At 46.9% G+C, this 25,217-nt stretch overlaps 11 protein-coding genes and 2 non-coding genes across 13 annotated transcripts; 5 read left to right on the top strand and 8 right to left on the bottom strand.

The window, feature by feature from the left end:
• Window positions 1–1,070: 1,070 nt before the first annotated feature.
• On the top strand, window positions 1,071–1,908 carry BT62DRAFT_1007172 (uncharacterized protein; the record flags this gene model as incomplete). The annotated part of the gene is made up of 3 exons (XM_043177317.1): window positions 1,071–1,076; window positions 1,415–1,557; window positions 1,611–1,908. The coding sequence occupies 3 exons, from the start codon at window positions 1,071–1,073 to the stop codon at window positions 1,906–1,908; spliced, it is 447 nt and encodes a 148-aa protein (XP_043038922.1).
• A 378-nt stretch (window positions 1,909–2,286) lies between these two features.
• BT62DRAFT_897867 (uncharacterized protein) lies at window positions 2,287–3,191 on the bottom strand (the record flags this gene model as incomplete). The annotated part of the gene is made up of 4 exons (XM_043183314.1): window positions 2,287–2,599; window positions 2,637–2,729; window positions 2,786–3,053; window positions 3,107–3,191. Coding segments are annotated over 4 exons (759 nt in total), but the record flags the coding sequence as incomplete, so codon positions are not given.
• Window positions 3,192–5,416: 2,225 nt separating this feature from the next.
• On the bottom strand, window positions 5,417–5,519 carry BT62DRAFT_t99. The gene has a single exon. It is a non-coding gene; the product is annotated as a tRNA-Ser (tRNA).
• Window positions 5,520–5,964: 445 nt separating this feature from the next.
• On the bottom strand, window positions 5,965–7,519 carry BT62DRAFT_951045 (oxidoreductase family protein). The gene is made up of 5 exons (XM_043188163.1): window positions 7,298–7,519; window positions 6,705–7,228; window positions 6,622–6,643; window positions 6,559–6,569; window positions 5,965–6,500 (listed from the first exon to the last, which is right to left on the bottom strand). Exons 1-5 carry the CDS (start codon window positions 7,356–7,358, stop codon window positions 6,021–6,023), a joined length of 1,098 nt encoding a protein of 365 aa, XP_043038920.1. The 5' UTR covers window positions 7,359–7,519; the 3' UTR covers window positions 5,965–6,020.
• Window positions 7,520–7,660: 141 nt separating this feature from the next.
• BT62DRAFT_193956 (glycoside hydrolase family 1 protein) lies at window positions 7,661–10,202 on the top strand. Its single transcript, XM_043180004.1, has 13 exons — window positions 7,661–7,840; window positions 7,898–8,205; window positions 8,259–8,395; window positions 8,451–8,573; window positions 8,622–8,758; window positions 8,814–9,008; window positions 9,060–9,164; window positions 9,220–9,239; window positions 9,292–9,312; window positions 9,368–9,387; window positions 9,437–9,597; window positions 9,649–9,764; window positions 9,814–10,202. The coding sequence occupies exons 1-13, from the start codon at window positions 7,783–7,785 to the stop codon at window positions 10,018–10,020; spliced, it is 1,608 nt and encodes a 535-aa protein (XP_043038919.1). The 5' UTR covers window positions 7,661–7,782; the 3' UTR covers window positions 10,021–10,202.
• On the top strand, window positions 10,139–10,218 carry BT62DRAFT_t102. Its single transcript has one exon. It is a non-coding gene; the product is annotated as a tRNA-Ala (tRNA).
• Window positions 10,219–10,415: 197 nt separating this feature from the next.
• On the top strand, window positions 10,416–12,678 carry BT62DRAFT_897626 (esterase 1; the record flags this gene model as incomplete). Its single annotated transcript, XM_043183307.1, has 11 exons — window positions 10,416–10,563; window positions 10,620–10,744; window positions 10,803–10,900; window positions 10,957–11,035; window positions 11,089–11,259; window positions 11,310–11,396; window positions 11,452–12,034; window positions 12,089–12,211; window positions 12,267–12,431; window positions 12,487–12,521; window positions 12,574–12,678. 11 exons carry the CDS (start codon window positions 10,416–10,418, stop codon window positions 12,676–12,678), a joined length of 1,719 nt encoding a protein of 572 aa, XP_043038918.1.
• A 262-nt stretch (window positions 12,679–12,940) lies between these two features.
• BT62DRAFT_897735 (laccase 1) lies at window positions 12,941–15,132 on the bottom strand (the record flags this gene model as incomplete). The annotated part of the gene is made up of 12 exons (XM_043183311.1): window positions 12,941–12,999; window positions 13,063–13,127; window positions 13,178–13,201; window positions 13,256–13,344; window positions 13,397–13,453; window positions 13,502–13,522; window positions 13,573–14,226; window positions 14,273–14,375; window positions 14,489–14,739; window positions 14,788–14,856; window positions 14,905–14,956; window positions 15,008–15,132. 12 exons carry the CDS (start codon window positions 15,130–15,132, stop codon window positions 12,941–12,943), a joined length of 1,569 nt encoding a protein of 522 aa, XP_043038917.1.
• Window positions 15,133–16,339: 1,207 nt separating this feature from the next.
• On the bottom strand, window positions 16,340–18,040 carry BT62DRAFT_1007167 (uncharacterized protein; the record flags this gene model as incomplete). The annotated part of the gene is made up of 2 exons (XM_043177316.1): window positions 16,340–17,154; window positions 17,215–18,040. The coding sequence occupies 2 exons, from the start codon at window positions 18,038–18,040 to the stop codon at window positions 16,340–16,342; spliced, it is 1,641 nt and encodes a 546-aa protein (XP_043038916.1).
• Window positions 18,041–18,639: 599 nt separating this feature from the next.
• BT62DRAFT_837630 (uncharacterized protein) lies at window positions 18,640–18,954 on the bottom strand (the record flags this gene model as incomplete). Its single annotated transcript, XM_043182432.1, has 1 exon — window positions 18,640–18,954. A coding segment is annotated over one exon (315 nt), but the record flags the coding sequence as incomplete, so codon positions are not given.
• A 1,578-nt stretch (window positions 18,955–20,532) lies between these two features.
• On the bottom strand, window positions 20,533–21,260 carry BT62DRAFT_836675 (uncharacterized protein; the record flags this gene model as incomplete). Its single annotated transcript, XM_043182429.1, has 3 exons — window positions 20,533–20,817; window positions 20,990–21,148; window positions 21,189–21,260. Coding segments are annotated over 3 exons (516 nt in total), but the record flags the coding sequence as incomplete, so codon positions are not given.
• A 616-nt stretch (window positions 21,261–21,876) lies between these two features.
• BT62DRAFT_994884 (uncharacterized protein) lies at window positions 21,877–22,900 on the top strand. The gene is made up of 3 exons (XM_043190488.1): window positions 21,877–22,204; window positions 22,264–22,460; window positions 22,525–22,900. Exons 1-3 carry the CDS (start codon window positions 21,905–21,907, stop codon window positions 22,784–22,786), a joined length of 759 nt encoding a protein of 252 aa, XP_043038913.1. The 5' UTR covers window positions 21,877–21,904; the 3' UTR covers window positions 22,787–22,900.
• BT62DRAFT_193622 (MFS general substrate transporter) lies at window positions 22,869–25,211 on the bottom strand. The gene is made up of 11 exons (XM_043180002.1): window positions 24,796–25,211; window positions 24,653–24,730; window positions 24,482–24,599; window positions 24,329–24,430; window positions 24,159–24,279; window positions 24,050–24,102; window positions 23,715–23,985; window positions 23,532–23,655; window positions 23,362–23,470; window positions 23,248–23,306; window positions 22,869–23,196 (listed from the first exon to the last, which is right to left on the bottom strand). Exons 1-11 carry the CDS (start codon window positions 25,016–25,018, stop codon window positions 22,952–22,954), a joined length of 1,503 nt encoding a protein of 500 aa, XP_043038912.1. The 5' UTR covers window positions 25,019–25,211; the 3' UTR covers window positions 22,869–22,951.
• Between the last annotated feature and the right edge of the window lie 6 nt (window positions 25,212–25,217).

Here is a 25,217-nt window from a genome sequence, read left to right as displayed (position 1 = left end):
CCCAATCTATAGTACCCAATGTTAATGGGAAAAGTGTATTGTAAATGATGTGCCCAAGCTATAGAAAGCATTGGTAAAATTGAAGATGCATACTCACTCATATGAAAATGAGAAAATATTATCTTTAGAGGAACAAAGTAGAATGCATATTGTATATTATTTTAATGAACTTTTGGAGATTAGTGAAGTGCTGGCCTGGCTTAGGCTTGAAGCTATGGCTCACACTCAGCTTACACTGGTTTAGCTTATTAGAACATCAAGCTCAAATAAGCTAAGTGTCACTTGAGAGAAGGAGAAAGGAGAGGTAATGGTAATCAGATACTGATGTGTATGGTTGGTTTGTCTAAGACTTGGACTTTACAAATGGGAAGAATGAGAAATGAGTTGAGCCAAAGGTAAGAGTGATGTGAAAATCTGTGCTGACTTGCAGTGGGAATCCTGTCAGAACTCTATCATAAAGTCTCAAGTCTAGAGTGCTCAGTGAACCAGAGAGTGGAAGGACCAAATCTGGCAACATCAAACACTAAAGGTTGTAGGTGGGTGAGTCAATGAAAAGAGCTGAGTGGTGGTTGAGATTTCCCAGCAAACAAGTGGAGGAAAGATCTTGATGATACATTGAAGACTTAAGTGATGTTGGGAATCAATTTCATCATGATATAGTATTTGTACATGCATTAAGAGACAGCTAATAGCACCATCTCATCTTTTTCTACCTTAGCTTATTCTCTGATAAGCCTGCTGCTCATACCTTACTACAGACTTATCATGGACCCAAGCCCTCAAACAGGGCTCAGCTTAGGCTGGCTTGAGCTTGAGCCCTAGCTTGTCAATGGTGGTAGGTATGGACTTATAGAGCAATGCCAAGAGCATGAAAATGTACTTATACATTGATTTTAGTAATGAATATCAACCTTCTGAAGCTGTACCAGCTTTGTATCCAGTGATATACATTCTGAGAGCTTTATTTTGGTCAGAAGATATGACTCAGCTCCATGTACTTGCCTCACACTTTTGATGGAGCAGATGCTGGGATTTACTGGTGAGATTTGCTATCTGGAGATCCTTCCACTATGAGAGTATGTCAAACTGATCAGATTATAGAATTAAAATATTTATCTATATACATCCAGAAAGCATGGGGCTTAGGACCGGCTCAAGGCTTTGAAAGCACCAAGCCAAGCCTTGAGCCCTCCAAAATTGTTGTTTGGGCCTGGACCAGCTTGGACTTTTAGAGGGCTGGCTTAGGACCGGTTCGGGCTCGAGCTTGAGCCGGCACGTCACTATCAATGACAATGGGGATGACCTGACTGACAGTGGTTTCAGTGCACCTTACCTTTACTTAACACTCAAAGGGGTACTTCTTCCACTCAGGAAGTGTGCAGATTGCTGCTATGCATACATATTGCTTCTCTAGACTCTACCAAACGAAGGTGTGGAAGAACGAGCATCAAGAGATTTGCACTCAGATAGCGAGGAATTGAAGAACTATGCTATTATCCTTCAGCTAAACGCCGCTTATGAACCGCCTATGGACCCACGAGATGGCACGTTCCCTTTGTACCTTGTGAAGTGCGATATGAAGAAGAACTCTAATCATATCAAGTCTGAAGAAAGAGTATAGACAATCGCATCCGTCCTATAATCTCCCCCCTTGTCGTCGCCGTCAACTATCTTGTCGTATCTGTGACGCTCTGCGTCCTTTGTCATCGGTGTATCGGGTACAGCCCCAATAGAATCAACATGACACCGACGCGAGAGCGGAGACTGGGCAACTTGTTTTCTATTGGTTCCCCACGGATCGAACGTCTCACATTAGTTGAAACTCGTACGTGGCATTTGAAGGACATCACGAATGGTACAATATTCAATTTGGCACTGACAAGGGCTGAGATATCAATATCTATATAAGTTGCTCACTGAGGGACCGTAATAACTATCATGTCGTAAGGCCTTTCACCGTCGCCTCCATATACGCTTTGGGATCGTCCCAATGGACCTGAACAAATGTAAATGCAATATGGACATGAATAATAGAAAAGATCGACGTACGAAATGGTTTGCTCCTGGGATCTCGATAAAGCGAATAGGTCGCTTCGGAGCAAAACGTTCGTTCCCAAAGAATCCCCAGACACAGTACCAGTTAGTTGCCGTGCAGAACTGATGAACGATCTCTAGCTTCGGAAGAATCTTCTTTATCGCCTCTTCGTCGTACAGCGCGGTTTCCGTTTGATTTCTGATCGTAGGCTGCATCGGGGGAAAAAACCTGATTTGAAAAATGTTAATCAGTCAAGGGAGAAGAGATGGAGGGGTAAAGGCATACATGGGAATCTCCATCCTCCCAGCGGCCTCGCGGTCAAATATAACTGCCATGTCATCCGGGGTCATGTTCTCGGTTGACGGATGTGTACCACGTTTACTAAAGTCAAGCCCACTTGGGGAACGCGACGCAAGATCCGGGTGGTCGTAGTAAGTGCTGACCCAGTAGCCAAAGTTAGCAAAGATCTCTTCGGCTGTCTTGAGATCGGGATCAGTAAATGGGTTGTATCCTTCCGGTGGCTGATCATATCCGAAAGCGAGATGGGGAGGGTCTGAAAGAAAACTGAGAAAAGTTAAGAGTCATGATAGAAGGGAAAAACTAGCCGTAGAATATCATCTGCCGGAAGTATGGTTCCAACGCTTCGTAGGTCTCTTGGGGAATAACCTCCGGATGGGAAAGAATGGTGAGCATGCTTGAACCCTTGAAAGTTAGCACCAATACAGCGTTGAAAGTTAGAAGTGAGCATACGTGGTGACCCCAAAACTCCATCCAATAGTAACTAATCCTCCAGATTTGTCGTTTGCGCCGATCTCTGGAATGTCGTTGGTCTGTATGTACCACGCCAAGAAATACGCCGACTCCGATCCAAGGCGCTGCAAAAATTTGGTCTTTCCCTCGCTCAGTTCTGCGAGTTCTTCGTCGGCATACTTTGTCGAACCGGCATAGTCACGTCTGTTCAAAATGACGAGATGCAGATTGTTTTCTGCAGCCAATGGGAGGAGCTTGTGGAAGGTATCTGGACAGATGAAGGTATGAGAAATACCCTACATCAGAAATCAGAAGACTTACTGCCAGTGAAGCCACTGCCGTGAAAAATGACTACAGTGGTGTAGTCAGTAGAACCCGAGACTGGCCCACTGTCGGTGAAGAAGAGCACTGTGCCATTGTCGTCCACGGGACCAACACCGGTTGTATACGACACAGAGAACAAAGCAGGGGGATACGAAGTTGGGCAATGGGGAAGTCTAAAACATGATCGTCGTTTGACTTAAATACGCGTGACCAAGTTCAGACACCAAGAGCTGCTACTCCTAGGAAATCCGATCAACGCTTATCCGTATTTTCATTATTTGGATAAGATTTGACTAGGCTATTCCTTTTTTGCTCCTCTGCGTCGCCTTAGAGGAGCTTGGAAGGTGGTAGGCGAAAATGTTCGAATCAGATGGACGGAAAAAAACCGTCTTCTCTCGACAGCCTCATCGGTCAGTCCACGGCAGATGATCACGCGATACAGTTGCAATCTAATTTTTACAAGGCGTGGAAAGGGAACAAATTTAAAATCGCTTAGCTGAAAGGGATGTGCACCGTACCGTTACGGATATGGGTGGGCGGTAGCTGTACCGTAAGCACACCAAAAGTGAGCTTCACGGTATGTACGAGTATACATACGGACATAACGGCCGTATTACGGTCATAGAATACATTACTGAGAAGACCTGTACATTCCCTATAGTAGAAAACTAGTCTTCGTCGTCACCTAATCGTTCATCTACAACTGTACAAGCCAGGCGTAGCCTGTGCTTCACTAACATTAAGGTAAGAATGGTACCAGGCTTCAGATTTCCGCGTCGTATTGGGATTGTGTCTCTGCTTGAAGAAAAGATGCGCTCGACCGCTACTGCAGACCCTAAAATATGGGCTACATTAGAGAAGAATACTACTGATAATAAAGCCATATACCTGGAATAGACATCATATCACGAGCAAGGCGACACTCAATCTTCTGTATAGCCCTAGTGGCCTGTCATAAAACTGTAAAAATAACAGATTGGCAGTTCACCTCATGCAAAAGATGCACCAATACACCATTAAGGGTTTTTCCAGCTGTCCAATCAGGTATATGCCCTCTTCCTGTGAGCATAAAGTATAGTTGATATTTTATGATGGACAAGAGAAGATGGGCTTAAATAACCTCTCTGACCCTTGTAAATTGATCTGTGAATGCCCCAAAGAGATAGGACATAGAAAGTGAAATGATGCCCTTTGACATCTCAAACCCATCCATTGTCATCATCAGCACTAGCTTTCAGGATAATAGATGTCATTAAAAGTGGCCCAATATCTATACAAATGAGAGGATCTCAAATAGGTCATCAATCAGCATCTTCATGTTAAAGGTGAGGCTATCAACTGAGTTAAAATTGGTAGTGTGTCCACTTTATTGGCAAAGTAGAATCTCATGAAGTACATGAGCTATGAAGAGATATTCAGTACAATTGCAGAGTTTTTAGGAATGAGATTGGGTTGCAGTGGCATTCTTAATAATAGAGACAAGACATTCTAATGCTGGTAATGAGCTCTCTTTTGCTATTTTCTAACAAAGAGCTTCATATATGAGAGCCTGACATGAAAAGGATGAAGGAATACTGACCTTGATAGATGTGTATGCCATCCTAACATTTGAGGCCTGATAGCCAGTAAATAAAGGTGGAAAGAAAACTGTCAGTGTAGATACAGGAAAAAAAAAACTTGATATAAGTTACATTCAGAAATAATAATTACATGAAAAACAGTGCTATAAAATGATGGCAAAATTTTTTCATGGAATTTTATGCCAATACAAATTTACATTGAACACTTGGCACAGTGGTAGTGCTTTGAATGTGTTGTGGGTTCAAATCTCATATTTTCCAATGGAGTAGAAGATAGTGAAAATGTTTTATATATGTATTTTTGAAGCTGCCAAGTTACACAGTAATTTTACATTTTGAGTAGAACTAGAGGTTCTTTATATAGTATTTTCATATAGTTATGGGGTGAGCATCACTTCAGCAGTGCAGTATGTAAGTTATAGTAAATTACACTAGCTCATTATTAAAACTTGGAGAGCATATCTGTCATGGAAGCATAATAATTCATACAGCTGCATATCTATTCTATTTACAAAGTACACTTATAGGCAACCAAAAGCTATCACTTGCAGCTCTAAAAATGAATCAGCAGTTCTGCACACCTGTCATATGATTCTGCAAGTGATGAGTTAGATAATGGTAATTACTGTATCAAAACACCCCTCAGTAACGTATCCCACTTGAGGCTTCATGCGCAACCCTAAAGGGGAAAGATTCCACCACTATTTAAGCTAAGAAAAACAGCAAGCGACACCAGCAGGATTTGAACCTACGCACTCAGCGAGTAATAGATTATCTCTCTAGATCCCAGGAATTCGAATCTATCGCCGTAACCACTTGGCTATAGTGCCACCAAATAATAATATTGTGCACTCAAATGATTTCTAAATCAGGTCGGCTATATATACTTCACTCCTCACCCACTAACCCCCAATCGGATTAACTGCAATCCTGGTTCAATTCTCTGAATACTACGACATGGACCATAGTGACGTAGCATTCCTTAGATCTTTCTCACGGATTCTGAGGCAAGCTGGTTCGCTATTAGACGCTTCAAGGCTCAAGCTCTCAGTCTGAGCCATTGAGCCACGCAAGTTTTTGCGTGCGCCCTTCTACGTCTAATGGATTCTTACGAAATGCCTTGTCGGACTTCGCTACTTCACGTTTCATCATATACCGTCCGATCGTTGTTCTTCACATGGTGAACCTCAGGCCCTGTTACTAGACCCTGCCAGCGGAGTAATGTCGCAACAAGTCGAACCATGCGCCCTGATCAACCGGGTCGAATCATTCATTATTTTCACGAGCCGAGTTGAGAAATCAATGGGCTACATATACAACTTCCACATTTTTCATTCCAAGCCATGGACCAACAGACCTAGATCGACCAATGCTCCATTGCTCTTCAAGGCAGCCTCAATGAATGCGACATCCTTCAGCGCATCTACCGGATTTCCAAATGGCTCAATGCCTTCCTTGCTGTCTGCCGCGTCAAAGAAGCTACCAAGCTCAAGCTCAACGCCTCTCATTTTCTCTTTGACAACCGTTTCCTTCTTTTCCGTCGTGAGAATGGCTTTGATAAATCCTCCGTCTATAGAAATCGCTGCATATCCTTCTGTACCTGTGACGACATATGCATCCTTCGCTGAGACTGGCTTGGACGTTGTGGGAAAGGCAAAAGTCATCTCAAGGGTGCCAGAGTAATGGGACGAAGCCTTGGCGATGGCATGGATCGTGTCATGAGGTGCGAGGTACTCCTTGTTTAGCGAAGCAAAGCTCGACAGGTGTGTAATGGGCTGAGGAAGTAGAACGCGCAACACGGCGATAGTATGCTAAAAGATGGAGCGTCAGTATCTGTCTTCCCTGAAAATAGCAAGTCGATATGCTCACAACTCCGCCATCCAACTGATAAACGGATACATTAGAACTTGCAGAACCACAGAGGGAAATCACCCACCAGGAAGCCTCCTTGATACTACGAGCCACCTGTGCGTCAGAGGACCGGCTCCTAACGGAATGAAAGAGAATAGGCGTACCTCAGGCACAGTTCTCCATGGTGTCTTATAATATTTGGAGTCCTTACTCACGTAATTCAGAATGCAAGCTTTGAACCCTATGACCTTGCCAATCGCCCCATTGCCAATAAGTCTCCCCACCTCCTGGATCCCCGGCTCCACCTCGTAATTCTCCGCGACCCGCCACACAAGCCCCTTTCCCTGGAACTCGGACCGACACTGTTCGATCAGATTAATCCCGCCAGCGACGTCAGGGGCAACCGGTTTCTCGCTTAAGACGTGTTTGCCTGCTTGGAGTGCCTTCAGGATTATTGATGGCTGGACAGGGATAGGAAGGACGATAAGGACTGAGGATATGTCCTTCCGCGCGAGGATAGCATCTACGCCTCCGCCATTTTCACCGTCGTGGTAGACATCGGGCGCAGGAATACCCAGGGCTGTAACAGCAGCAGCCGAGAAGCCCTCGGCGCTCTTAGCAGAGCGTGAATACACTGCTTTGAGTGGGGGTGCAGCCTTTCCTAAAGCTGCGAGCGCCGGTATGTACGCTGCATGCGGGGAATTATCGGATACATTATTGTAAGCGATCGCTTAGATCTTGGAAGATAGGAACTTACCTTCAGTTGCGAAGATGCCGGCACCGAAGATGGCAAAGCCTTGTCTCGTAGGTGGACTCATCGCTGCGAGCTCAATCTTTTGACTGCGGGATCTTGTAAGCCTGCGATCAGAGAGCTTGAGAAAGGCTGGAAAGGCTGCTGGAGTGAGAAAAGGAGGTTCCGATCACGTGATCGACCGACAATTCCCCGCTTGAATAACACGCCCTCCTTCCTCATCAAAAGTCTTCCTTCATCTGGATGATACCCAAAAGGCGAGATGAAAAAAAGATGCGAGCCACGGCTGAATTTCAATCTATTTGTATTCAAGCCATTGGTCTTTCCCCCGAGCATCCGGAAAATCTCCTTTACCTTTTCGCAGCGTCGTCTGCCCCTGCGGAGTATTCTCGGAGGGTGTGTCAATACTCTTTCTCTGATATCGGTAATTGGTGTAGGTGAACAGGATATAAAGGATATCGCAATCGTGTTTTGAAAATGTACGTCTTGAGATGACGGCGCCTTCTGTAAAAAAGCTTCCTAAAGACTTTCTGTGGGGTTTCGCAACGGGTATGTCCACGGTCCTTAAGAATGTATACGTTACTAACGGGTATTGGTTTGGGATAGCGTCGTTCCAAATCGAGGGCTCTACGTCTGTTGATGGGCGCGGTCCCTCCATCTGGGACGACTTTGCCAAGACGCCAGGCAAAACCCTTGACGGACGCGATGGTGAGGTTGCTACGGATTCGTACCGTCTGTGGAAGGAGGATGTCGCCCTATTGGTCAAGTATGGCGTCAAAGCATACCGTTTCTCTATCTCCTGGAGTCGAGTAATTCCTTTAGGCGGTAGGGATGATCCGATTAACGAGAAGGGTATCGAGTTCTATAACAACTTGATTAATGAGTTGTTAAAAAATGGTATCGTTCCGTTCGTCGTACGTCACGCCATCAGTGTCGTCAGTGTTGGTAACCGAGGCTTATTTTTCAGACGTTGTATCATTGGGACCTCCCTCAAGTTTTGCACGACCGCTATGGCGGATGGCTCAACAAGGCGGAAATCACAAAGGATTATATGCGATATGCTAGGGTGTGCTTTGAGGCATTCGGCGATCGCGTGAAATACTGGTGCGCTCTTTTTCCTGATATTTCCATGCCTATTCAAAATTTACATCTGCTACAGGCTTACCATAAACGAGCCCTGGTGCATCTCGATCCTAGGTTATGGTCGAGGTGTTTTCGCTCCTGGAAGATCCAGTGATCGGGCACGATCCCCCGAGGGTGATTCTAGTCGAGAGCCATGGACGTAGGTCTCCAATATACATTTGTCTATCCTCACTCAAGGCCTCTTCAGTGTTGGTCACAATGTACTCCTCTCCCATGCTTCCGCCGTGAAGCTCTATCGGGAAGAGTTCAAGCCGACGCAAGGCGGTAAAATCGGGATAACTCTCAACGGTGATTGGCAGATGCCTTGGGACGACAGCCCTGAGAGTGAGTCTTACACTTCGTACAAAGACGTACATTCATTGTGTGCTCATTCGTTCAGATATGGATGCAGCTCAGCATGCCCTTGACACGGCAATAGGCTGGTTTGCTGACCCGATTTATCTGGGTGAATACCCGCCGTACCTGCGTCAGATGCTTGGACATCGTCTGCCACAGTTTACGGATGAGGAGATTGGGTTAGTGAAAGGGTCGTCCGATTTCTATGGGATGAATACATATACCACAAATTTATGCCGTAAGTCTAATTTAGCTTCTACTTGGGTTACGAAGAATCGATCAATATCAGGGGCGGGCGGGGACGACGAGTTTCAAGGATTGGTAGATTACACGTTCACGAGGCCGGACGGGTCTCAGCTGGGAACTCAAGCTCATTGCGCGTGGTTGCAAGACTGTAGGTGCCATCTTCTTCTTTCCATCAGTACAATCGATGATTCCAACGTTCTCAGACCCTCAAGGATTCCGAGCTGTAAGTCCTTAGTCATTCGCGGATGAATGAGAAACGTCTCATGATTATCTAGTTACTCAATTATCTATGGGATGTACGTACTTTTTTTCAAGTATTGCTTCCGGTTTGTGTACTAAAGATCCGTTAAGCGGTACCACATGCCCATATAGTGCGATTTTTCTCTTTTGTTTTTCTCAAATCGTGTTCACATGTTTTAGTGTCACGGAGAACGGGTTCGCCGTTAAAGACGAGGATGCCATGCCTCTGCAGCAAGCTTTGCTTGACCACGACCGGGTACAGTATTTCCGCGGGATAACTTCGGCATTGTTGGCAGCCATTCATGAAGATGGTGTAGACGTGCGAGGGTATTTTCCTTGGAGTGAGTCCCAGTCCCCGCTATCATACGCGTCTGACAACGTTCCATTATAAGGTTTCCTGGACAACTTCGAATGGGCTGATGGGTATATCACGCGCTTTGGTGTGACATATGTGGATTACAAGACGCAAGAAAGGTTCCCAAAGGAGTCGGCGAAGGAGCTTGTCAAGGTGCGAAATTTCTTAGGAGGGTCCTTTTGTTCTAACGACATGCAAAAAGTGGTTTAAAGAACATTCGTCGGACGAGGACACTTTGACATCAAAACCTGGAAGTGTTAAGTCGAACGATAAGCCTACAAGCGTCCACGATGCTGCTAGTCCTGAGACCTCGTCGCAGCCGAGTTCACTTATGAGCAGGATTAAAGCGTATGTGACACGATATGTCAATGCTATAATCTTGCGTTTGATCCAGGTGAATCGCCGATGAAACTCGTTATTGTTTCCTTTTCTTGTACGCCTAGCAGGTATAATGTAATTTACAACCTCTCTCGTTTTGTTGTGATAGGCAGATAAAGTTCTTATAAAACTATTCGCCTAAGTAACGGGGGCACTTGGCACAGTTGGTAGCGCGCACGCTTCGCACTATGACTGCGTGAGGTCGTGGGTTCAACTCCCACAGTGTCCACTAGTGAAACTCACTGTACTGGTTATTTTGTCGTCTTTCCCCTAGACTCTGAAACATGATTATTGGATTCTTAATGTGCATATCGGGAGTTTCAGGTGGAGCTGAGTGGCGTCACTCCTTAGAGCAGCTCAGCAGGAATACAAGTTGTAGTCCATCACGTGTGCGATGACGCGAGCTGTTCATTCTGAATTCTCATTATGCGACAACTGGATCAACTGTCTGCTTTTGCTTTACAATTTCTCTCGTCATTTCAAGCTAGCTCACCTCCTGAAGTCCAGTGTTCTGGTTCTACATTCGTCGGCAAGGACATTCATTTTCACGGAACTCATCAAGAGTTCTTTGGGGGTATGTCCTAATCACGGGCAACCAGTGTTTTCGACAATTGATAATGTCAACTTAAGGTATACCATACGCAGAGCCACCGGTAGGTCTCCTGCGCCTGAAGGCTCCGGTTGCGAAGACCGGTATCCAGGCAGAAAATGGCGTCTTTGACGCAAGTGAATATGGATACTCATGTATACAGCCTGTGAGTCACAGGTCGGCGTACAAGCAAAGTTAAATAGAGGAGCTGAATCTTCTGCCAGGGCATCGCAGAAGATATAGTGTCTGAAGACTGCCTGACTGTCAACATTCTTCGTCCGGCCATCCTCCCCGAGAATGTTTCGCTGCCTGTGTTGTTCTGGTACCTAGAATCTCATTGTCATTTGAAATCTTTCTAACCAAGTTACTTCGGTAAAGGACGTATGGTGGTGGCTTCAGCACAGGAGCATCGTCCTTCTACAACGGCAGTGCTATTGTCGCCAGAAGTATCAACAGAGTACGATTGTCATTACATGCACAATCCTCGCTGGTGAACATCTCAAATTCTAGGGAACGCCTACCATTTATGTGAGCTTTAACTACCGCCTCGGACCTCTAGGGTTTCCGCAAGGTAGCGAAGCTGCTTCAAGAAGGTATCTGAATCTTGGACTCAGAGATCAGATGATAGCGCTTAGATGGGTCAAAGAAAATATCGCAGCTTTTGGTGGGGACAGTGAAAAGGTAAAAACTCGCAGTCTTCGTTATAACATTTGATGGAGCCCGGGATGTAGGTAACCATCTTTGGACAGAGCGCGGGGGGGATTATGACATCTATACTTCTTTTACAACCACAAATATCGAACTTAGCAGCGGCTGCGGTAGGAAACGTATTCACTTGCAGCTCGGCTTTTTGGCTAAAAGATTCTGTCTTAGATCATTCAATCAGGAGCGGGAGCAGCTCTTCCCTTCTTCACCCCAGAGCGCAACGAAAAAGCCTGGAATACCTTCGTCTCTTTTGTTCCTGGGTGTAGCTCCTGGGTCGGAACCTCGTTCTCAATGACTTGCCTACGAAAGGCCAATACGTCAGCCATTCTGGAAGGCTTTCGTGAAGTATACAAGGATCCTAGAGCAAGAGAGGAGTTCTGGTTTTCTCCGAACGTCGACGGCGAACGGGGACTGGTGCCCGATCTCCCCAGCAGACTTATCAGCAATATTCAGCTTCCTTTCATTGCTGGTGCTAATCTAGATGAAGGCAGGTGCTATGTGTCCCATAACATGAGTTCACGAACAATAAGTCAAATTTTAGGGACCGAATTCGTTCCGTCCCCTCGTGACATTTCCGAGAATAGGATCAGGAATATTATCAGTGAAACTTATGGGCCCCCTACGATACCGTCTGCCATTATCAATGACCTGATGATGCTATATCCTGACAATCCTTTTCTGGGATCACCGTATGGGACCGGGAAGGAGACGTTCGGATTCTCATCCGATTACAAAAGGATGGCTGCCATGAGTTGAATTCTTTCTTCAATGTTTCACTATCTGATCTCATCATCGCATTTGTTAGATGGCGACTTGATGTTTCATAGTCAGCGGCGCATGATCATGCAGCACGCGGCGAACAACACCGTTAAAACATTCGGGTATCTCTTTTCATGCCGTTTGCCCATCTTTCCACCTCACTCTGGAGGTCTGTTACCCATATTTTCTCGAATTCTGGGCCGGGTATTGACCAATTATTCAAGTGCCGCATGCTGCAGAACTACCTTTCATATTTGGGGGACTGGGAATTTGGGAGGATCACATGAGCGATGCATCGGCCGCTGATTGGACGCTGAGTGAAACCATGCTTGACTACTGGATCTCATTTGCGACGTCTTTGGACCCCAACGATGGACTGGGTCATGCTCGTTCGTGATATTTTTCTTTCTACTGCTTCACTCGTCCATACGATGTCCCCATCAGGTCCAATCTGGCCGTTGTATACTCCGACTAGCGAGGTACACCGAATTTGAGCTGATATCAACTGAGCTGACCGGTCTCCCTGATTAGGTCTTATTGCAGCTCGAGTGCGACAACACGACAGTTGTCACAGATGATTATCGATGGGAGCAAATCAGATATATCAATTTCGAGGCTGATGTATTCCATCACTGATTTCATGCCATAGCACTTCTGGCGGAGGGAAGTTTACCGGTCAAATATTACAATTGTGGGGTATTGGTAGTCCGAATATTGCTATTTACATGTGAAAGTAGTACAACATGGATAGAGTCTGTAAACAGATTAAATTATCTGTCATAGAATAAGTTCATAAAAAGGAAAATACATAAACCCAGTAAATATAAGTACGTCAGTCAAAAGAGAGGAAGAGTTATTTAATCAGAAATGAGTGAGAATTATAACAGCGCGTAGGATATTAATCTTGGGCTGTAGAAATATTACTGCTCATATAGCTGGGACATAAATTGTTCCAAGCTAAGGCGATGAGAGAATTGAGCAGTCAGACAAATCTAGAAACCATGATAGCTCTAAGCTTACCAGATACGGGATGGAGCGCGCTGCTAACTTCCTCAACTCCCTCGGCCAGAACGACGGCCAGACCGCTATACTGATGTCAGTGGAAGCATGCAAAAGTAATACACTGTATACTCACGCGTCAAGGTGAAAGTCGATGTGACTGGTGTTCGTCTTATCAATTCGTGTTCATATGATATACCACGACCATACATACCAGTGCAAGAACCAAGGACCAACATTGTCTGTCGTGAATCGGATTGTCGTGGTCCTACCCTGGATCACTCCTGTTGTGTCTCGGCGAACCTATAACACATAATTAGCATTATGTATCAATCAATGAGCTCATCATACGAACTGGATCAATGAAATTATAGAAATTGCTGCCGGCACTTTTTACTACATCGAAAGCATGCTAAAACATTTGTAAGCACAGGTCCACGACATTAAGATAAATACTCACTCCGTGAAGGTGGAAGGGGTGCTGAACAGCCATGAGCATGCATATGTCAACCAATCGCGAGTAAAACTCACGGGATCTCCCAGCGCGTTGTGCCCAAATAAATTGATTTCGATGACCTTTCCCAGCGGCAGATCAAAAACACTTCCCTGTGGCAGTAGATCCTGAGCCCGCTGAGCGCCGCTAAGGATTTGGAGCAGCACGGGAACACTTGGAGGAATGAATCGCACGCCGTTCATGAAGAAGAGCCCACCATCAAATCCGAGGGTGAAATTCAGCACCACATCAGCACCATTAGGAACGGGTATTCCTGGCGCTCCGGGAGATTCAAGTGGATGCAGATCGACTTCGTTAAGGGGGATGATGTTTGCCTGCATGGAGGTCGTGGGCTCTGCGTCGGGAGCGCCTTCGTAACGAAGAATCGCCGAATTAATACCGCCCTCGAATCCTTGAGGACCAGCAGCGTCGGGTTCGGCACGCATCCAATAGTTATTTACCGGTTGATTTGTTTCCAAGATGACGGAATACCTCTGAGCGGCAAGTATCAGAATTGAATTTACGGTCAGCGGCTGTGTATTGACGCCGTCAGCCTCGATGATAGTGAGGTTATGTCCGTCGATTGAAAAAGTAAAGTTAGGGTCACAAGAGATCGAGATGACTCGGAATCGATAGCGCTTTCCAGGAGATACGGTTATCACGGCGAGAGGAGCAGTGGGCTGTGAGCATAGCTTGTTAGTGAGTTCTAAAGTTTCAGAAATAGATAGCGGCACTCACGTTCTCAAAGAATCGGCCCATTCCATTGATCAGCGTAGAATTCGCCAAGGGAGCAAGCAAAGTGTCGGCTACCTGTCTAGCGGTGTCATGGTACCTAGATGGGCTTGAGCAAAGAGCTATATGGGAATAAGATGGGAACTCACCAATCTCCCAGAGTAATTATAGTCGTTTCTGAAACTATGTCAATACCTAAAATATCATAGGATGACAATGAACCTGCCGTCATCCACATCGTATAAAGCGCGGTGAGGATCATTTACGCCATTTGGACCGTCATACACGACGAACGGGCCGCTGAGACCTTCACAGTACTGCACTCCGACATGGGAATGATACCAAAACGTTCCAGCTTGGTCCGGGACGCTGAAATCGTATTGGAATGAGTCGCCGGGTTGAATTGGGCACTGCGTCACGGAAGCAGAGCCGTCTTCATAGTTCGTTCCGTGTTGAAATATACCATGCCAATGCTGCAAGGAACAGTGAGACAAAATATTTTCGATAAGGCTAGCACTTACGATGCTGGTGCTGACACCCATACTCGTATCGGTTAAATCGTCGACTACATTGATATGAAACTGATCTCCCTGTCGAGGACATCAAAGCCTATTCCAATGGGTCGAAGAGAACCTTACCTTGTTCCCGCTGATCAGGGGACCCGGGAATACGCCACCAGCGAGTATAGTCCTGGAATGGTCCCGGGTGAGATTTCAAACAGGAGAAGGGAGTATTGCTCACGAACGTGTGACACCGTCGGGCGCGATGTCCTTGTTAACAATATGAAGGTCTCCAGAGGATCCAAAGACTTCAAGTGACCTGACCGAGTGGAATGAGAGAATAAGACCCAAGAGAAGTATATGCATTAGTCAGGAGAAAGGGAAGGACAAACGAAACGGAAAGGAAAGTGGGTTGTGAGACAGGTGCTCGAGAAGCATACCTTGCTATACATTTATACTCTGTGGCTTATTGGACTAGTATGGCACGATCCTTGTGGAGGCTAAAACTGACCGTAAAACACGTCTTCATGTGTCCAGTAGTGCCTTCGAGAATCGGCAGGTACGAGATGGATAAAGGTGTTGATTCAGTCGTCCCGGCTTCTGGGCTTTTGAGCGGGAAGGACGGGTTCCATGTCCCTGTGATGCGTTGATGCGCTGACACAGGTGTGTAACGGCTTTACGAAATTGATGGCTTGAAACATTATAACGCATACAGTAAGGAAACACACGCACCGGATAAGATATATATAGGTTCCTGGGCCGTGGCGCACGAGAATGAGCTGTGGTACCTAGGTAATGAAAGAGTTGCCTTGAGCTTCACGTCACCAAATGGCAGATTTGGCGCTGTAATCGGGGAGTAGTACCATGAGTCGGTCATGTAGTGGTGATGGTGGTGCTGGCAGCTCCTGGATGCCACTAAAGAGAGATTCTTGCCGTTCTTGCATAGGTACAGAAGTACAGCTATTTGCTAATATCGCTCGAAAAGAAAGGAATAGCCTTATTGTCAGAGCGTTTGGTGCTGAGGATTGAATAGAAGCGATGCATTGCCCCGGCAGGTCTCATGCGATGTTCAATTGGTCCTTTGTGGTTGGGAGAGAGCGAGAATTGTACCTGACATTAAGCGCCTTTCCCTTGTACTCCTAAAATCACTTACGCCCTTAGGCTCTCTTGCAGCGCAATGTCGACAAGATTCACACGGTTTCGATAACAAAATGTGTGGTATGTTCAGTGATAAGAATCTAAATATATCGAGGTCAGACCGTGGATCATTGATGTCTCGAAGACTGGCCCAATTATGACGTACATCGTTTCATAACATATGAATAGAACATTTGAAACGCCAGAGTCGTGTCGCGGTGGATAAAACGATATCGTCTATCGGCGTGTGGGGGGATTTTACCTATCATTGCGGGCTAGACGGTGGTCGGCGAGAAAGTGCTGAAATTTGGACGTGGTACATAGTGCGCAAAGCAGAAAGAGATGTGCCGGGTGAATAGATATTGTCCTAGAAACGCAGCTAGTGTCTCGGATAGTCCTCCGCTCCGAAAAGGCTGTGGCGATGCTTTTCAAACGTCTACGGGACCCATGGCATACCACGGAATAAGTGGTCTTCTCGACCACGCGAAGCTACGTGGTCAAATCTAACACCTAGCCCTTCCGCTCCATATCGAACTGTCAGGCCCCTCTCCGAAAGATCATCCCACCTTTGACGGGTGGCTTCATCAATGGAAAAACGTTCATCCAGTCGTAACTCTTGAAGGTAATCCCTTGTCGAGGAGGTGACGCTATCCATCATTACATCTGTTGACAAGGGAGAGACCCGCGACTCGAGCATGGTGATAAAATGTATGGGATCGTCCAGCCCTAATGTGGAACCGCGGAAGTCAAGGCGCCTTAGCGATGGCAAGATGCTTTGGTTATCACGACGACTGATCAGCCCTTCTACAAGGTTGTCGGTGACTCCCTCAGCTTGAGCCATGAGATGTATTACTGTGGGAAGACCTTCGAGGAAAACCAGGATGCTATGAATGGCAGCGGACGACAGCTTGAAACGGAACGTGAGCTGCAATGTGGTTATCCTGCGAGCATCGATACCCATGGGGTGGATGATAGAAGGTAATTGTACTTGGTTTGTGGAGTTCGAATATCCGAGCCTTAATTCCGTCAAGGATGGCAGTGACAAAGCAGAGATACACTGAGCCAAGGACCCCGCAACGGCAGAGGAGCCTTCCTCAAGGGTCAAGTTCTGCAGTCGAGGAAGGTGAACTTTGCCGGACGAAGGGGCGCCCGAATGCTTGTCACAACAGAGGCGCGCGCTCTCCAGAAGAGACATCTTCGTCAGCACATGCAAATGTGGTATGTCTGTGATGTCTTCATCGTCTGGACCGTCTGGACCATCATATACGGTGAGCTAAGACCACGGTAGACGAAAAATGTGCAAGGGGTCACCGATGTGACTAAAGGAAGCATGGGTGAGATTCGGAGCGTACTCGAAGGCGTCGAGCAAGGGATCCAAGGAAAGGATATCTCCTTCTCCGTCATCCAACATGACGTGAAGATAACGCAGATTCCTGAATGATCCTCTACGGAAGGATAAAGTACGGATTGTTTTCGATGGTACGTCGAGTATTACATCTTTCCATCGATGACTGGTAGAAAGGAGGGCTAGAGTAGAGTGATCCGAGATGTCATCTTCTGCGTATACAACGAGAGATAATCCGAGATCCCTGGACCTTTCGATATAACATCCCAACATCAACGTAAATGCCAAGGTACGGCTTGTATGAAGAGGAAAAATTAGGCCGATGCGACACCAGAGCCTTGCGGTACTTATGGCGATGTCCCTCCATCTACGACAAACATGAGATATGGCCCAGGGGCCTTGGAGCAAATCCATTGAATCGAGAGTTGTATAGGGAAAGAGGCATCGTGCCGGCGATTCTACGCATGCAAGGAAGATATCTCTAAGCACGTCGGTCGGAAGGCGACGCATTGGATGTAGGATATTTTTGGCAACAGCGAGGTTATCCGCTGCTTGAGCTCTCTTGCGAAGCAGTTGCTGTAGAATGTGCTTAATGTCCGCAATTTTAGCGTCAAGATCTGAGAGCATCTGGGGGCCTTGATCCACAACAACTCGAAGAGAAGCTTCTTCGCATTCGAGAGGCGGTTCATTAACGGAAAGCAGCTGGTCGATACGAGGATTGTGAAGTGAGGGTACGGTGATTGCTCGGAGGTTCCTTGTGCCACAAGTAGCGCAGCGATCATCGTTTAGCATCGAATTTAAGACAATCTGTAAGCCACGCGTCAGCGTAAAATCGAACCAACGAGCAGGGATCAGAAGGGAATGAAGTCTTCGCAAACAAAATGGCAGAGGGAAATGAACGGAAGAAAAATTGGCACAGCCTCAAGTATTGTCCAATTGAACCTACACGTGATCTGGCGGCCTACACGGCCCGGGACGAAATTTGAATTTGATTGGAATGTTTTTCATGGGTCTTTGACCTTTTTTTTTTTTTGTCCTCAGCATTTGATTAACCGCAACAAGTAAGCTAACTACTAAGACGCGGTGGAGGTACAGGGCCTCAGGATCCTCTTTCCCTCTTGTTCCAGTCCCTCCGTTCTTCCTTCTGAGTTCCCCGGGTGTTTTGGCGTGTAGTGTGGAGTAGAGTAACGGACATGTATGGTATTTTGTGCCCTCGTGGTGGGCTAATTGGTTCGTTTGATCCTGCGGTTGGCTGAAGCCTGGGGTGTTTTGCGAGCATGTCTTGGGTGCTGGCTGTGCTGGACATGGTCTATGGTGTGGTGGGTGCGCGGCAGTTATCCATGCTCGTCTTCCATGTCGCCCTCTTCTTCTTCCCACCATTCTCCTCCTTCTTCCTCTTCTGGCTCTGGAGCGAGCTTCTCGTTTTGTGGTTGTCCCGTCCGGGTGAATGCTCCCGTGTTCTCCATGAACTCGCTCAGTGCTGTGATTCCTTCCTTGGTGCCAAGGATGTCTGGTAGGTAAATAGTCCTTGACACATTCCGGAGGATCCCCCGTTGTTCTTCGTAGAGGGGGCATTCCCGCAGGATGTGTTCCCGTGTCTGAAACAATTCTCCACAAGGGCAGTCAACGTTCTTACTTGGCACGAATTGTGAGTAGTACTCGCCTATGTATCCATGGCCTGTTCTGCATTGAAGCATTCTGCCAAATAGCTCTCTTTTTGCGGCAAGGTCTATGAGGTGGGGTGTCGGCTTCAGTGATGGTGGAATTCTATTTGCCGTCACGTAGCGTCCCCATTTAGGGCTGGCCTCCCATGCCTTTCTCCACTCTTCCAGCGTTGTTGCCTTTGCCTCCCTTCTAGCGTTGGCCCTTGTTCTGCCCATTGCTTCCGTTGTTTTCTCTGCTCCTTTCTTCGCCAGATAGTCTGCTCGTTCGTTTCCTACGATGTCTTTGTGGCCTGGGCACCACGAGATTTCGACTGTATGCATAGGATCGCTGTCGAGGAATTGGCATATGCGTCGGTGGAACAGTATTGAGAATGCTTGTCCAGTTCTGGGTAAAGGGTCAAATATGGCATTGATGGCTGATGAGTTGTCTGCGAAGAAGTGTAGGTGCTTTACTTCTCCGTCTTCCTTCGCATGGTTCGTCGCTCTTGTTGCTCCAATGGCGAGGGCTGCCATTTCTCCATCGTAGACTTCAGCTTTTCTCCCCAGGCCCATACTAAACCCGAATGCCTGTGTCCCGTCTCTGAGCCCTATTACTCCTGCCCCTACTTGCCTCTGGCCCCGTATGTCCCGCTGTGAGCCATCTGTGTATATTAGTAGGTGGTCCCGGGATTGTATCTTTTTGATGTCCCTGTTGTGTCGGCATGCTGCCTCATCCTTCGATAGGCCATTCATTCCGTTTATGCTCAGTCTTTCCCCATAGTCGTGTTTGGTGCGTCTCCATGGGGCTGCTAGCTCTGAGAACGGGTGCAGACGTTCATCATTAGGGTCTTTGACCTGACCCGCCCTGGGTCCACGAAATGATGATCACACCCAGTATTAATTATTTCCATTGACTCTTCTACTCTGCAACTGCATCGAAAGGTTCCCCCAAACTCAACATCATTTTATCTAGCCCATGCAGATTGGCAAGCGGACATGAGCAATGAGTACACTTGACGTTAATTGACCAGCAGCAATACCGAGGAAGTAAAGATATATCAGGGGAAAGACACATAAATATTACAAGTCAAAGGACCCCCTATGAACCGACAACTCAGAACCTTAGAAACCAGTCTAAACTTGACCGACTTCCGGCAAGACCTTTATTTTCTCAGACCTCTTCTTAATATCACAAGACAGACTATCTGGTGTTCCACACGACGGATTCGCGTCAATTACGACCAAGACACTGAGACGATAAACTTACCTGAAGGAAGAATTGCTATATTTGACTGGCACTTGATTTTCTCTGGACCTCTTGATATCCAAACACGCAATCATAGAGGCGAGAAGCAGTTCTGAATCAAACACCTCGGGGAAGGGATCAAGTTTTTCATTGCGTAGAATGGCCCTGAAGTAGGTATATATATAATAGGATTCTTCTTCAAACCATATATTGGCAATGACCTAAGGTACGGTTTTAGATGTCGCATACGGTAACCAACATTCATTTGCCGTATAATGGATCCTTTGGGAATATGCATCCCACGACATTCGTCGTCTTGTTTGAGGCAATGAGGCAGATCTGAATAGCACATCAGCTCGTGAATAATCGCCTTCCAAATTACCATCTTTTTCCTGAATCTCGTTGGCGATGATGTCGAGACAAAATTCAGCCTGCTTGAGAAACTTGTCATCTGCATTGCATGCTTGGTAGCCATATACGACGGAAAGAACGAGTCCTCCAGCGTACTTTCTGGAATGCTCGAGGTGATGCGAGAGTGAGTTGATGATCTCAGATAGGAATGTATTGGTAGAGGCGCGGATCATGGGATGACAATCGGTGATGCTGCGAAGGCCCAGAGTTTTCTTGACAAAGCGCTGTTGTCGTGCAAAGCTTTCGGAATCGTAATTGAGAAAAGGGAGCTGTGATATAAGAAGATAGATTAGAATCCTGATTTATTAGTAGTTCAAGAACCAATCGACCTAAGAATTGCGCCTTCTGGAGCCCTCACAGACAAATACACTGATATTTGACAAGACAGAGATGAACATACCATTCTATTACACCCACATCTAGCAGAAACGTTCAGCAAACGCGGAAGTCATTGGAGCGGAATTCTCCCACCATTTTCAACTTCGGCTTAACCGAGTAAATCGCGCCCCGTTTGTTAAGAAAATCGGACGCAGCATCTTCACTACTCAGAAAAATGATTTCTTGTTCAAAAACGTGGAGGTAGCACACGCCTAAGAAGGTCTAGACTCGCGAGGCCCGATGAAAACTTGACTCACTGTACTTTTTTTGCCCATTGTGTGGTGGCCAGCCAAGGCACACTAGAGGTAAAATCACCCAGATTCCCCAATAAAGGTTGGACGTTGGACCAGGCAGTAACGATGTTGGATAACTACTCTTTCCCTGACATTTTAACCACTGAAAGACAAGAAAAGAACCGATACAAGCGAGAGCAGTGAAAAGGAAGGTCATGGTATGATGCAGAGAACGCTCCCCTTGAAGTGAGTTTCTCCCGTGGTCGATGACCACTCCTGCTTGGAAGATAATTTATTAAGTGTAATCAGTTCTTGACAGGTTTTGTCTTGTCCGAAACAGGTAATCACCGCCAAGGAGGCCTTCGAGCGGCAATTATCGTATGACATCTGAATCTCCCTCTTCGGTTCCCCGGGCTAAGCAAGTACGATGCATATTACCATGGAAATCTGACAATCCTGGGCAGGATATGGGATCAAATACCGGATTTTGGGCTGCTGAGCTTAGGTTCCTACTATGCGGAGTTGAGGACCAAGCCCCATGGATAATGGATTTTTAGTCAAAAATCATCCAAAATGGGAGGTAAATGGGTCCCGGGACTTCTGGATTCGGTAGAATGCCGGAGAACAAATGTCTAGCGCCAAATAACCAGATGAACGAACCGTCACAATCACGTGCCGTTACAGACGCGCCCGTTATTTTTTTTCCACGACGCCACACAAGCCCACTCTTTTATCACCCACCATCATGGATGTTGAGATGCTCGATGGTACTTCTTCGGCTACCCACCAGACCAGTCGCTCCTGTGCGACATGCAAAAAACCAATGCCCGACGATGCGCCTTACAAGTCCTGCGCACCATGCCTAACCAAGAAACGGGAGTACCAGAGACGCTTCACTCAACGGAAGAGGGAAAGAAAGGGTATTACAGAAATTGTAGGACTGCAGACGAAGGCGGAGGACGATGAGAATGCGAAGAAGAAAAGGGTCAGGCAGATCTTGCGGGAGGTGCAAGGACCGGAGTCACCAGCAGCGGACTCCACCACTGCACGTGGTCTTTCGTCACCTCCCCTCCCGCTTGCTTAACTGAAAAAAATTTCTTTCAGAAATCCTCAGGCGGGGGCGGGGAGGCCTTCGTCGTCCAAACAGCGTCCGATCTCTACAAGGCCATCAAAGCCCAACCAAAGCTCGCGCACAACATGAACGCCTGCCACTCGATCGTTTCCGTCCCCTCCATCAGCCATCAGAAACGCACCAAGTTGGTTTCCAAGGATCTCCTCTCCTTTGCGGGACTCCAATTTGAGTATGTCGCGGTTTTCCGTCTTATTGTTTTGCGAGCATCGCTCTGATAGGAGGATCCCTGGTAGCCGACACGAAAATATTTTCAACGGAAAGCACGGTCGTGGCACCTATACGCGCATCTTCAAGTGCAAGTGTCAGTCCTCGCAGGAACAGGAACAGGAACCTTTGGAGCGGAGGGCGAGCAACCTTAGATCTTGGGTGGTTTCTTCAAAATCCAAATCGTCGGAGGGTCCTTGTTCAGGCAGGATCACTATCGTTGCTGAGGATGATAATTCCCATCCGTTGGGTATCACTGGGCAAAAGATCTCAGTCATCGTCGTTCATTAAACGTTTTCCCTCATGCTTTATTTTGTAGATAGTTCATGAATTAATGTACTCTATATCTCTCTAAAAAGAAGTCTATACACTCGCAGTAGTCGTAAATTTGCATTATGTGCCGTCAAAAACATAAAAATAGTACTATATATCATCAAAACGCAGGAACCTCCTTCATTAAAGGAAATGCCTAAAGTCTGGGCTCGCCACCCCAACGGCGAGCGCCGCTGTCGGCACGTCCTTGCTCGACCAGTTCACGCCCTGTTCCCTATTCCTCCGTCTATTGTCAAGCATCATGTACGTCCGTAAGCTGAGGATAAGGCCTATGCCCACAGCGAGGAAGCTGAAGTTGACTACGAGCGCAGTGTTGTAGTACGGGCTTTCTTTGGCCATGAAGATGTTCGATGCGATGAGTCCGGAAGCTTAAGGGACAAGAATTAGGCGCATATAAGGAAAGAAAGAATTAGGCGCACAGTTCGCGAAGAATGTCATGAGGGCCGTACGGAAACCACGTCCGACTTCAGATGCGTCGCTGCAGAGGCAGACTAGTAAGTCGGTACTTGACCTGCCTATGGCCTTTTACTTACTTGCAATTATGCCACACGTGGAAGATAGTCGAAGGCGTAAATGCTCCAAGACACAACAGGAAAGAACCCAAATACTGAATCCCAGTCTTCTTTACGTCAACAGTGTCAACTAGATAAATACCAATTAACTCCCTCCCCCATAACATGAATGAAAGAGAAGATAGACGCACTGACGATGAACCCAATCATCGTTATAGACATCGCACCCGCGATATGCAACGATCGCTCTCGGAAATAATCCGACGAGGTCGCCGTGAGCAGCACAGCAAACCCGCCGGCAAAGTTGGGTGCGACCTACACACACACGCAGTCCATTAGCACAAGCCCAATGATGAGAAAGGAACATTCCGTACCGTAAGCAGATTGGTCGTCAACTTTCCCTTACCCATGCGTCCGATAATCTGAGGGAGGAACGTCCCAGCTGACGAAGCAGCTACACCATAACATATGGCGATCAAAGCCCAGACATAGAGCTTCCAGTCCTTGAGGGGAGCGAAGAAAGCTTTCGATGTAAGCTTCTGGTTGATAACCGCGGACGAATCACGGAGGATACGCGTCCGCGCGACGTGCTTTTCCTCTTCCGAGAAAAACGGCGTCGAGTTGATATTCGCGGGTAGGATGAATCTAAGAGGTTATCAGGATTGTGTCCAAGGAGGGGGGGAGGAAGAAAGGAAAAGAGATGACGCACATCGCCAATATTGAGAAGAAGACAGTCGCGCCACCCTCGATGAGGAATAGTAGCTGTTGAGAAAGATATGTGAGGAGGGTCTTTGGATCAAGATGGAGGTTCAACGTACCTGCCAACCCTTAAGGGCGATATTTGTCCGGAACACCCCGTAGGCAATCAATCCAGAGAATCCACCAGCAAAAGCAGAGGCTGAATAGAACACGGCCACGCGCTTTCCCAGCTCACCACGCCTAAGCAACTGTATATTAAATACGGACGGCAGACGCAAGAAGAACATACGTGTAAAAAGTAGTCAGATACCAGATAATGGTCACAGCAAACCCGGCTTCCGCTGCGCCAATGAACAGCCGCACCACCAGACAGCCCGCAAAGTTCTTCACTCTGAACGATGGATGAGAAAATGAGAAATGGAAGGTAGTAGGAGAGACTCACGCAGCGTTGATCATACACATTCCACCAAAAGTGATCATATAAAGTGGGAGTGCCACTTTGGCACCGATTTTCTTTGAGAGGGCGATTGCTGGGACAGTGAGGGTACAGAATGGGACATCTGCAATAGGAGATAAGCGTGCGACCCAAGTCCAGGTATAGGACGCCACGTACAGAAAACGGAGAGCATTATCGAGTAGTCGTTCCCTTTAAACTTCAAGTCGGTATCCAGCCCATCCGTCTTCGCATTTCCTAGTAGGTAGAATCCCAACCATCAGTGACCTTCCGCGGTGTATGATTTCAATCGAAATACTCACCCAAATTCGACCGGTCGATGGCATTGAAGACATACAGAAAAAAGATAAGTGGCATGAGCCTCGCATCCAGCTTCCGAACGAGCCTCCGCTCCGCCTTAGGATCGAACTTGAAATAATCCTCGATATTATGACTGGGCTCGCCATCGGGACCGTAAGCGATGTCGTGGATGTCCGATTCGGCGTCGTCTTTGTGGTCGAGCTTCGAATCCAAGGAGGGCGACATTATGGTTGGGTCCGAATGTAAAAAAAAAACAGATAGCGAGGAACGCTCCCTTCTTATCCGTGGATGGAAAGGGGGGATAGACCCTTGCTTGGTACTCTATAGTCGACGATAGTGGCACAATTGAGGCAGGCAACGCGATAGGAACGATGGAGATAGGACCTGGAAGCTGGATAAACTACTATCCGCGGTCTGCTGGTGA

The sequence above is a fragment of the Guyanagaster necrorhizus genome (genome assembly GCF_019112545.1).
Source record: "Guyanagaster necrorhizus MCA 3950 unplaced genomic scaffold BT62scaffold_15, whole genome shotgun sequence".
NCBI classification, from domain to species: Eukaryota; Fungi; Basidiomycota; class Agaricomycetes; order Agaricales; family Physalacriaceae; genus Guyanagaster; species Guyanagaster necrorhizus.
This window is presented reverse-complemented; position numbering and strand designations above follow the sequence as displayed.